The sequence below is a fragment of the Scardinius erythrophthalmus genome, assembly GCF_964197995.2.
Source record: "Scardinius erythrophthalmus genome assembly, chromosome: 13".
In the NCBI taxonomy this organism is placed as follows: Eukaryota; Metazoa; Chordata; class Actinopteri; order Cypriniformes; family Leuciscidae; genus Scardinius; species Scardinius erythrophthalmus.
In genome coordinates, this window is record NC_138233.1 from 4603984 (window position 1) to 4616545 (window position 12562).

Here is a 12562-nt window from a genome sequence, read left to right on the forward strand (position 1 = left end):
TTTCAGCCATCCGGTTATCTTTTTGGAAATATAGTTATTTTCTATTTTTAAGCCAGTTTGGTGTAGTTAAATCCCAAGTGAAGAAAAGGAGTGTGTTTGGAATTGAACACTAATGCTCAATACTTTACAACATACTGTGTGTTTCAAAAAATAGCATGTGAACCATAAATGTGTTATGTTGTCACATGACCTCACTGTTTATCACATGATCCCATAGCGTTGCATGTTAAAGGACAATTCCAGCGCAAAATGAACCTAAGGGGTTAATAACACATGGGTACCGACTCGACCGTTCTCTGGGATGTGTTTTCGTGCTAATCGAATGTACCAGGGGGCAGTGTTTCGGAAAACACTGAAGCTTCCCCGGGCGCCGCCGTTGATTAGCAGACCATCACCTGCTGTTAGCATCCATTGACTCCCATTCATTTTGGCGTCACTTTGACAGCGAATAACTTCACATCTGAGGCGTTTAAAGACTCCATTTGTCCATTATTTATTTCTAAAGAAACATGAAAATGTATAAAAGGCTCCATTACCTTGTATCTTACGTTATGGCCCTGTAGAAGCAGTTTTTGTAAAAATAGGCTAACGATTGCGTCATAACCACGCGACTCTCTGTCGCACAGTAGAGAGATTACCGTAAGGACAGGAGGAGAAGCTCGCGGGCGATCGGGGGGACGTGGAGGCAAAATGACAAAATAATTAATCAGAATACTTAGCAAAAGTGTCTCCTGCTCCAGCTCATGGACACCTCAACTCACACTCTCCGTCTCTGCAAGTTTCGGAAGGGAATGATTCAGGTTTCTCTCGGCACAGCTACTAGAAGACAGACGGGTTGCTCACGTCACATCTACGTCGTCAAGCTCAGTGTGAGTCTGCGCAGTCGCTCGACCATCAGGAAGTGAGAGCTTCTAATTGACTTTGAATGTACCCAGTTTTAGCTCGAACCACTGATTAGCTTATAACGCTAGTATATAGGGCAGAGAGTAAGTAAAAAGAAATCGCTAGTTAATACCACTAACAAGGCCCCACACTAACACGGTAGCATAATGAGGGTCCCTACGTGCAAACCGAAGCAATGAGAACTTTGTAAGTGTACAGACAGTTTAATAAGAAGATACCAGTCGAACCACGAACGAACACGTAAATTAGATTTCACAAACGTAATTCCTATCGACCAGCTCACTTAGCACGGCGTTCGTGGTTCGACTGGTCGAGACTGTTTTGCAAAGATCGCGAAGTGTACTGTCTTTATAAAGTATCTTCTTATTAAACTGTCTGTACACTTACAAAGTTCTCAATGCTTTGGTTTGCATGTATTAACTGGCTATTTTGAGCCTTGTTAGTGGTATTAACTAGCGATTTCTTTTCACTTACTCTCTGCCCTATATACTAGCGTTATAAGCTAATCAGTGGTTCGAGCTAAAACTGGGTACATTCGATTAGCATGAAAACACATCCCAGAGAACTGTCGACTCGGTACCCATGTGTTATTAAACCCTAGGTTCATTTTGCACCGGAATTGTCCTTTAATTCCACTTATCTCTGAAACAAATATTATTTTTCTTTTTCTTTTGGTACTCCTTGTGGTTTCGTCAGTTTAATCAGATATCAAGTCATGATAGAGATTAAAAAAGTGTATATAATATTCGCAGTTCTTTTGTCACATGGAAACTGACAGGTCAGGTTGAGCGCATTGCATTGTGGGATACACGATTTCCTTCCCACAGTGTGCTCTGGTTGAACGTAGGGTCATCTGGGTACTTCATGCACACAGAAAAATTGCATATTGTGCATGCACTTGCTTATTGCACACAGTGGACATTGATATGACGTTGAATAGACTACTAGTATTGCGTTGTGAATTTCAGAACTGGATCAGATGGGCTCAGACTGACCGTAAGCGTGGGATGGGGTGCATGCAGCATCTGAACGGATCAGGAACACTTCCAGCGAACAGGTGAGTGGAGATCCCTCTCCATTTCAGACACTCCTCACACTGAATCCACGTCACATCCCTGTGGACAGAAGAAACCCGTTAATACAGAGTGTGTCTGATGTTCTGAGGAGATCTTTCATGAAATGCTGCAGGTTTGTTCATATGTTGATGTATTTACAGTTGAAACAGAAAGTTGGGGCTTGTCCCTTAAAAAAAAAAAAAAAGCCATTAGTTCAACATTAGTTGATCTATTGCGTGTCAAAGGCAGGTGTGTAGAGTTCATCTTTATAGGCCAAAACCCAGAAACAAGATGAAGTTGAAATCATCTTGAAGTCAATGGGGTTTTGGTATGCGTTTTTAGTTAAAGTAATGCGTTTCAGTTCTTTTTTAACTTTAGTTAGTGTGTAATGTTGCTGTTTGATCATAAACAACATCTGCAAAGTTACGACGCTCAAAGTTCAAAGCAAAGGGAGATATTTGCTTTTAAAGAAATCGATTTTTAAGGACTACAACAAACGGCTGGTAGAGACTACACAACATTCCTCCCGGGTTAGTGACATCACCAACCCTAGAATTTACATAAACCCCGCCCCCTGAACACGATTTATAGATTATCAAGACAGAATATGCTAATCAACGACTAGAAGATAACCACACATAAGCTACATAAATTCATCAACTAACCATTCAGAAATGTCCTGTTGCTTCTACATGTTGTCACTTCTTCTCGAGTCTCTCCATCATTAGGCGCGTTTCCATTACAGATTTGCGCAAAACTTTTGCGTTTTTTTTTTTTCTAAATGTCGACAAAAAACGATTGCGAAATGACGCCGTTTCCATTAACCGATGTTATGCGATTAAAACTTAATTTTTCCTCACGCGATAAGTAAAATCATTCCAAAAACCATGGTAACGGACGTTGGTAGGTTTATATATCCCAGCCACTGCACTGGCCATTATTATTAATCCAAGGATGTATGTGTGTTATCCAAGCATTAATGGTAAGGAAAGACCCTTATTATACTGTGAGCGGCACATATGAGGTGTTTCTGGGTGTTTCTCCCTCATTTCTGCTCCGAGGTCTTGATTGTGGCATTTCTTTGAGGTTTTAGAATCCATTATTCCTGTAATTCTTCTGTCTTTTATGAATTTAATAAAGAGCTTTGTCTCGTATTCTGTCCAAACACACCGCGTCATCTACGTCAGCTGACCTGTAAATGCGCAAAAACTGTTTCCATTGCAGTTTTGCAAAATATTTATTTTTCGAATTGCCTGAAAAACCTCCTCGTGCGAGCGTAAAAACTGTTTTGCGATAAATGGGAGGTTTTGCAAAATTGACGTGTTTCCATTGGGCGTATTTTCAATTCGCAATTTCAATTTGCGCAATTTGAAGGGTAATGGAAACGCGGCTATTGTCTGACTCCGGTTTGAACATAAAAGAGGCTAAAGGTTTTTGAAATGTTCAGGGCGTGTCTGTGAGAGGTAATCGGAGCTGCTGACACACACACACACACACACACACACACACACACAGACAAGCTCTTAAAGCTCCGCCCGCTGTGCCGGGAGCAGCAGCTCATTTGCATTTAAAGGGACACACACACAAAAATCGTGCGTTTTTGCTCACCCTCAAAAAGTGACAACTTTAAAATGCTATATAAAATGATCTGTGGAGTATTCTGAGCTAAAACTTCACACACACACTCTGGGGACATCAGAGACTTATTTGACCCCTTTAAATGGCTTAAAAAAGGTCTGTGCTAAACACTAGTGTTTTTGACTTCTGACGATTGTATTTATACTTCAATATTCATATCAGGATGAACAAAATGTGTAAGTATCATCAACTTTGATGACTTCTGTTGATCACAGAACTTATTTTCTGCAATAATCCAAAAGCCAAAGGAAAAGTCCTATTGGGCTTTGTCAATCCTGCTGTAAAATCCAGCATTACTGATGTTTTGCATGCTGGGGGACCATTTTTTATTATTTTGCAAACATTATGGCAATGTTACTTTTGAATGTTCTCAGAATATTCTGAAACAAGTAGTAAAATTTAAAAAAAATTTGTTAGATAGATGCTAAACCTTGATGCAAATGTGTGATCAATCATGAAAGTCGTATTGCTTTAGCTGTTGCATGGTTTACTCACAGATGTATTGCTGCTATAACCCATGCTATCACTTTATCCGTGTGATTAACAGTTTCACATTTCTCAGCGCCGCCCACCTGCATTTAACAGCTCAACTCGACCTCTGTCATCACAAGACGGCTTTTTTCTGAGTGTTTTCTGTGATGCATGTATGTGCGAGGTTTGTGGTCTAACAGACAAATTGTCAGTTTATAGTAAACCAAGTTGCACCATCTCTCATTTTTTACCCACAAACCCACGCTTCAGAGAGGCTGGTGCTATTCTGGCCATCTGACTGACAGATGGTTAAACTCTCACCAACAGAGCAACGCAGATATGAGAAAACTGTTGTGTGAACATTTTTGGAGGAAAACAATCATACACTTCTTGTTCTTCCTCCTCTTCATCATCCTCTTCCTCGTTTTCCTCAGTATCTCCTTCTTTGCTTTCTCTCTCTAAGGCTTGAAACTCTCTCTCTTTTGCTTTCTTTTCCTTCTTTTCACGCCAGTAGTCATTCAGTTTGAGACCAAGAGCAGCAAGTGTAAGTCTATGAGAAAAGCAGGAAAAAATGCGATTAAAATGGAAATATGGAAATATTAATTTAAAAATGGCAACAATACAATATATGCATTTAATATATGTATACATTATATATATATATATATATATATATATATATATATATATATATTGTATGTATGTGTGTGTATATTGGTGCTGTCAAATAGATTAATCACAATTAATCACATCTAACATAAGTGTCTGTAATTAAATGTGTATATGTGTATATATACAAATCTGTTTACACACACGTTTGATATATTTACAAACTTTTGTTAGATGCGATTAATCACGATTAATCGATTTGACAGCACTAGTGTGTGTGTATATATATACAAACAATAAAAAATATTTTATATGAAATATAATATCATTTTTTTATATTTTTATCTTATTTTTAATATTTTAAAGTTGATCAGAACATGTTGCACACCCACCCACCCACACACACACACATATATATATATATATATATATATATATATATATATATATATATATATATATATATATATATATATATATATAAAATATCCACAATTAAAAATACTTTTTTACATATTTTACTTTTAATATTTTTAAAGTTGATGACAACATATCTGTTGCATATTATTTACATACAATTAAAAATATATAGTAAATATAAGATCATTTTTATTTTACTTTTTGAAATGATATACAGTTTTAATTATATAATTATTATTATTTTTAAATGAAATTATATGAAATTCTAATTTTTTATAAAATAAAAAATGAAAACAAATGTACAGACATTTTTTTGACTTGTATAGTTAACTCTGTTTCAGTTTCAAGTTTGTCATGTATGCAAATGTCAGTGACAATTTGCACATTGAAATCCTTAAACTGAGTCTCAGGCATTCTACAGTAGTGCAATATAAACACAATTTAGGGAGAAAACAGTCAAGTTTATATATGCAAAAAAAAATATATATATATGTTTGTATGTTTGCTTTGTATATTAAATAATAGGATTAGGAACTACTTAAACCCATTGTTTTGAATCTGAATCTAGTGAGAATGTCAGTCCGGCATTCAAATGAGGATCTGAGCCGGTGTGGCGTCGCATGTGAAAGTTAATGGTGAGCGGCTGAAATGCACCTGTACTCTTTGGTGTACTCAAAATCCTGCTTGTTATGAGCAGGTTTGAGGAAGTTACACTCAATCACTCCGATGACCCCGACCCCTGACCTTTGACCTGATGACTTAAAGGAGAGAGAAAGAGAAAGTGATGAGTCAAAGACAATGATACTTACACCAAATGGCCAGTTATTGTCTTAAAAATCTGTTACTTATTTATTTATTTATTTTTTGCACACTATCTGTGAAATCTTGAGGAATGGATAATAATAAAATGAAATGTATAACAGGCATTTTAGCTTGTTATTAATGAATCCAGTACCTTGATTTGGCAGCCAACCTTCTCATAGGCCTTTATCAGTCTGTTTTTATGGTACATCATAATTCCAAAGTGCTCCTTGTTTTTCAGGTTGAATCCAAAAGTAATTTTCACTCTCTCGTTCTGAGCGGTTGCATTTAAAGGAAACGTACATGTCTAAACGAGCAGGACTGGGGAATGATGGGAAAAGACAAAACAAATAACCAAACTAAAACAATGATATTCCCACTTTCAGTTGATTCACATTACTTGCTTTGCATGTAAAACACAGAAACAAGGTTTTGAGGGGAAATGTAAGGATACAATGAATTGGGGTTTATAGACGTCGTTCTCAATCATTGACAGACTCTTGGCGACCAGCTTAGTCTGAACTTTCTTCTGTCTCAATATGATCTGAATCCTGGGCTTCAGGTAAAGTATACTGAGATACGCCTGCAGTGACAGAGAGAGGAATTACAGTGCATTGGTGTTAGTGTTTATGTTTCAAAGGGCTCATATCAAACTGTCCTTGATCTTTTGAGATAAAACACATGTTCAAAAGTTCCTCCCTGGTCCAAAAAAAAAAAAGAGTATTTATAGATACTAAGCTGCAAAAATGACTCGTTCAGAACTTTTCCACGTTTAATACATTAACGCATGTACCAGTTTTCCACTATAATCCAAAAGCCAATGGAAAAATCCTATCCACCGTATTCCTGACGACCTCACTGCGTTTTGAATAATGTGTGGCACTTCCGGTTTGGGGAACTTCCATTCAAAAAGCCTGAAACGAATCATTTCAAATCATAAGGTTTCCCTAAAAATAAAGCAGATCCGTCAGTTTGACTGGATTTCATGATTTATTTCCAGACATCATGAGAGTAACGTTATACTTGTTATTTTAACGTGTTATAACAAGAATATCTACGGCAAGAGCTCTTTTCAGTCGCTGCTTTCTTTTCCTCGTGATTATTTTCTTTTTTCCCTTTGCAATCCGCTGTAAAAGTATGAAAAAGGACAACATATCCTGCACATTTGTGGTCTGTTCTCCCGAATTTAATTTACGATATATTCCATTCATAATTCACTGGAACGTACGAAGAATCTCTCGTTATTCTCCTCAAATCCTCACGTCGCTTTCCAGGTTTGTTTTCACAGGTAAATGCAATTTATAATCTGTCAAAATGACGGAAATCACTTTGAAATAGTTTCACGAAATGCTGAAGTTAATGAACATTTTTGATTAAGGCAACATTAGTTACATAATACAGATATATATATTACTACAGTGATATCTAACCAAAGGCTCGCGCTCTTGGGTTATTTGTTCTGTTGAAAGAACCTTGTTGATGCTTTTACACTTTTAAATGTCCTTTTAATGTTCGATGGTTGAAGGGTGAGTAGATTAATGTCAACTCATTGTGACTCTTTCTAACGTATTGCGTTCATAGAGCGAGCGCTTCATTGATTGTTTACTTCTTAACAGAAGTTACACCCATAATTTGCGCAAAGCGTCATGGGGCGCAGGAATAAGGCGCTCTTTAAGAAGGAAAGGACTGTAAATTATTTTACATGTGAAGACAGTGTTTACATTTGGGGAAAATATTTTCTAACTATAAAAAAATTCTCCCGATTGTGAAGATTGTAGCTCTGACTTTCATTTCATTATCTCTGCAACACAAAGTTAAAGTCTCAACTTTCACAACTGTATTAACGTCCTCTCAGCTCCACCTAAAATTCACACACACACACACACACACACACACACACACACACACACACACACACACACACACACACACACACACACACACACACACACACACACACACACACACACACACACACACACATTTTGCATTCACACTGTAAAACAACCACAGGCCATAAAAATCAGGAAGTTTCTCGCTCTGTTAGCCGTCTCTCTCTCTCTCTCACTCTCTCTCTCTCTCTCTCTCTCTCTCTCTCTCTCTCGCGCGCTCTCTCGCTCTCTCACTCACTCACTCTCTCTCTCGTTCTCTCTCTCTCTCGTTCTCTCTCTCTCTCTCTCTCTCTCTCTCTCTCGCGCTCTCTCGCTCTCTCACTCACTCTCTCTCTCGTTCTCTCTCTCTCTCGTTCTCTCACTCACTCTGAGAGAAAACTCCATCTCAGGAACGTTGTTACTGTCTCTGCGCTGCCTGTAATCTCTCCTCCATTTTCCCTGCATCTCCTCCGTTCGGATCTCCGGCAGACGGATGTCCTCCGCATCGGTGTCGAAGTCAAACTCTGGATTTTCATCTTTATTTCTGTGGTATAAAATGGAAAAGGTTAGATTTCCAGAATAGACTTCCATCATGCCAATCCTCAATTGCTCATTTCAAAGGGTCATTTAAGAGCTAGTAATGGAGGCTTTAGCCATTTATAGCACTAATTATTTATTTATAGCACTATTAATGCAGTTATTAGAGAGAGAGAGAGAGAGAGAGAGAGAGAGAGAGATTAAGTGTGTGTGAATTACCAGAGTCTGTGCATGTCTGAACAGTGTTTCTACTAATAGTGAAACTGTAAGTTTATCTGCTTCAAAAACAGCGCTGTTATTATCTCGCTAGAGAGGAATGTCATGTAGCTTTTAAAGGGTAACTCTCGCCAAAATTGAACCTAGGCTCTTTTTGTGAATCTACCCGAGTCAAACTTTCGTTTAAAAGCATAATTAGAATGGAAACGCCACTTTTAGGTTTGACCGTATTTCGTTTTCGGTCAAATTGCATTGTGAATGGGAGTGATTGGGGCACGACAATGATAGCGTCAAAATCGCTATTTTTAAAACACTAAGAAGGCTCGACACAACATGAAACTGTGCCGGAAGTATCACCAGAGGCTCTACACATGAACTCCAGCATTGAGAACAGTGTTTGTGTACACAGAGTTTACTAAAAAAGAAAGGTTTTGAACAACTCACTGTCTCTGTGTCCGCCGGCATTTTGACAGTCAAAAATAGTCAATCTCCGAATGCAACGTAACAGGGAGGAGAGTAAACATGGAAAGCTCCTAAAGCTTAGTTCCATATAAATTAATTTGACCGAAAACGAAAATACGGTCAAACTTAAAAGTGGCGTTTCCATTGTAATTATGCTTTTACACGAAAGTTTGCCTCGGGTAGATTAACTAAAAGACCCTAGGTTGCATTTTGGCGAGAGTTACGCTTTAACTATTTTTCTATTTACTATATTTCTGTGTGAGTGTGTGTCCGTACTGTATGTGTGTGCGTTTGAGTGGGAGAAAGAGAGTATATGCTTTCCGTACATAATAACATGTAATTTTGTGGCGAAAAACATGGAAATAAATAGTTGTTTTTATCCTGTTGTTTACTAGATTTATTTGATTGGTCAGTGTCATTGTGAGTTTTAGTTCTTCTGCTGTTGTCGGTTGTAAAGACCTTTGAAGTAACAGAAATCATTTGACGGAGTGATATGAAACTGTAATGCGGTCAAGACCTGCTGGAACTACTTTAGCCGTGAGTTTCGCTGAAAATAACCGCACACCGTTCATCAACCAATCAGATTCAAGCATTCAGCAGCTCTGTAGTATAACTCTTGGTTTGACATTTAGAAAACATTCAAATAACAGAAGTGCATTTTCTCTATAAAGCACATTTAAAGTTTTATCCTAATCGACTTAAATTTACATTGCATTCAAGGTCACAGTTTATCACACCTTATCAGTTTATCAAACATGTAAAATGCATGTTTGTATTTAATCTAGCAAGGAAAGTGTCTAATAAACATGGGTACTTACTAATTAGTCTTCTATGCATGTCTCCTCTTCTCTAGCTTGCTTTCTAATCTAGCGTTAATCTAGAGAATTGCATGCTTTTTGTGTGTTTAAAATAACTTGATTTGTTAAACTAAGCAGATCAGGGTTATATTCAAAACAAACACAAATCAGGAGTGTGTTGTTCCGGCAGAGTCCATGCATTCCCCTGTGCGCAACATTTAAATCACATGCAAATGAATCCCGAAACTATACATAATGGTTCTTCTGTCTTGCATTTGCTCATTGACGTCATCTTCATCTTTCATTACGACTCTGGCACAAAGTAGTTAGAGAAGAGCACTGTGCCACAGACCTGCGGATGTTCCAGATGAGTATCTTGGTTCCTTTCTTTCCCTGAATGGAGTCCAGCTGCTCTTGTAGCTCAGACTCGCTCTGGAAGAGAGAATATTTCAGGATGGCTCTCAGGCTGGCCTCCGAGTCCTCCGTCACCACCAGCGTCTGTGAGATGGGAGTTAAGGGCCATGCTTTGACGGACATGAGCGTCCGCTAACCGTCTGCATGCATAGAGTGCAAAACATGCAAAACAAATCCATGCATCTGACTTTTTCTTTAGAATTGCATACAGAAAAATGTTTAACTAGTCGGATAATGGCTGAGAGATCCGTTCTGGATTATACGAACTGAAGGATATTGGTCTGTTGGTTGAAGGGGGCGATGGGCACGATCACGGCCTGAGCTTTAATAGCCTGTAAGAAGCTTTGAGACAGCAAGCCTACGCTCTGACAGCCTCCGTTCTTCGTGAAGATCAGAGCATCTCGGCCCAGACGCATCGAGCCCGATTTAAATCCGTTTCCGTACACACCGATGGGCTGATGGCTGCTTTTACCAGAGCCTTTCTCTGTGAACCCAAAACTGCAAAGAGAAAGAAAGATTCAGCTTCGCCACCTTTAGAAATGTCTCTCCTCAACAAGATGCGTGATTTAAGTGTGTGTTTTCACGCACCTGAGCATTTTGTGCAGTTTGTTGGGCGTCATTCCACTGCCATTGTCCGTAAAACTGAGGCACAGCTGTTCTCTGAGCGTCACAACATCTATCCAGATGTTCTTGGCTGTGACGCCCGGGTCAGATGCATTATCTACGACGAGAATGTACATTTTTCAAATAATTTGAGAAAAAATAAAAATATGCGGTTGCATTATTGACATGCTCGACCTTTGCCTTATTTTTTTCTTTGGCAATGCAATTTGACATGAAAATCATTTTCCCTTTTTTTCCTCTTAAATTGCAAGCAGTTGCAAAAAATGCAGAACTCTAAATATAACCTATAGCCTACAAACTAAAACCAGACACACAGACGTTTAACAGGATGTAGAGGGGAAACTGCAAGCATTAAGACGGATTTTGTTAAACCTCATATCTTGATTATTAAGTGATGAAAGATAAGCACATTTCGAGATATTTCACCATGTCTCCATGTTATGAACGCCAGTTTCCTGTCTCTAACGGAACTGAGATGCGATCCTGAAAGTGTCACGCATTTCCAGCACGAACCATCTATCTATCACAGCAGAGTAACCACAGGTGTACTTCATCACATTAACTGTCAACATGTTTCACAACACAAAGTGACACGATACTTTGTCTTCATTTTCAACACTGCATCTATAGTTTCAGCTTTTGTTTTGCTAGTAAAGTGCGCGTCTTTGCTTTAATGCAACTTGCTTTAATATTTATGCAAACAGCATTACATTTATAGAAGTTGAAGCATTTGCTGTGACACAAACCGATTATCTTAGTTTTGCTTGCAACAGAAATGATTTAGTCATCAAGGTCACTGACACTCAGACATGTGTTCAGATCCACGCAGCGAGTGAACTTGATACTAAGATCTAAAATGCATTATTTGTGTCGCGTTTTAACATCACTCCAATATGATTAAAGCGTTATTTTGCGCGCAACAGGTGCGCATTTATTGTGCGCAATAGATTTCGCGGAAGTTTAAACCGAAAGCATCGCCGGTTGTTCCTGATCATAAATGCACGAGTGTTCTGCTCACCGATGAGTTCAGCGACCGCACTGAAGGGCCATGTGTGACTGGTGGAGTTGCTCTCCAGGTACGACGGGCTCATCTATAAAACAACATTACGCAATATAATACAAGTAAAGTATATGGTAGTGCGTGAGAAAGACTTTAGAGAAGATAAGAAAGATACACACAGAGCTCAGCCGGATCCCGTGTTCGCTCAGTCTCGCCATCACGAGGGTGAAAACACACACACGTCAGATGAGAAGAAGAAGAGATGCAGATGGTTCATTCTTCATCTGTGCAGCACGCGCGCTTCCTCCTTCAGTGTGTGTGTGTGTGACGTGACACTCCCATCCAGAGCCGCACAGAGCACAGCTTTATCTAGTTTTTTTGAGTGCTGTGTCTTAGACCTAGCCCATATGTCTTTATAAAAACAAAGGACATGCACATTATTTTTCACATTTTTTAATCATAAATGTTATTGATGTTTTGTAATTGTTTTAATATTATATTTTAATATATATACAAATGTGATTATTTAGTTTTGTAATAACCAAACAGTGTTTAAGTAATAATACAAAAATAAAATATATTTTTAATAAAATGCATAATACAAAAAAGTGATACTAATATATGTGTGTGTGTGTGTGTGTAGACAGACAGATAGATAGATAGATAGATAGATAGATAGATAGATAGATAGATAGATAGATAGATAGATAGATAGATAGATTAAAGTGTGTGTATATATCCACA

At 38.2% G+C, this 12562-nt stretch overlaps 1 protein-coding gene across 1 annotated transcript in view; it reads right to left on the bottom strand.

The window, feature by feature from the left end:
• LOC308700583 (MORC family CW-type zinc finger protein 3) overlaps positions 1 to 12114 on the bottom strand; it is a 22374-nt gene extending 10260 nt beyond the window's left edge. Inside the window, exons 1-11 of the mRNA XM_081382248.1 lie at positions 11998 to 12114; positions 11837 to 11909; positions 10783 to 10915; positions 10470 to 10692; positions 10133 to 10278; positions 8156 to 8312; positions 6352 to 6480; positions 6052 to 6171; positions 5751 to 5854; positions 4453 to 4617; positions 1899 to 2018 (exon numbers count right to left, since the gene is read on the bottom strand). Of these exons, the coding sequence (XP_081238374.1) occupies positions 1899 to 2018; positions 4453 to 4617; positions 5751 to 5854; positions 6052 to 6171; positions 6352 to 6480; positions 8156 to 8312; positions 10133 to 10278; positions 10470 to 10692; positions 10783 to 10915; positions 11837 to 11909; positions 11998 to 12036 (1409 nt within the window). The 5' untranslated portion in view covers positions 12037 to 12114. The remainder of the gene's footprint in view (positions 1 to 1898; positions 2019 to 4452; positions 4618 to 5750; positions 5855 to 6051; positions 6172 to 6351; positions 6481 to 8155; positions 8313 to 10132; positions 10279 to 10469; positions 10693 to 10782; positions 10916 to 11836; positions 11910 to 11997) is intronic.
• Positions 12115 to 12562: the final 448 nt, after the last annotated feature.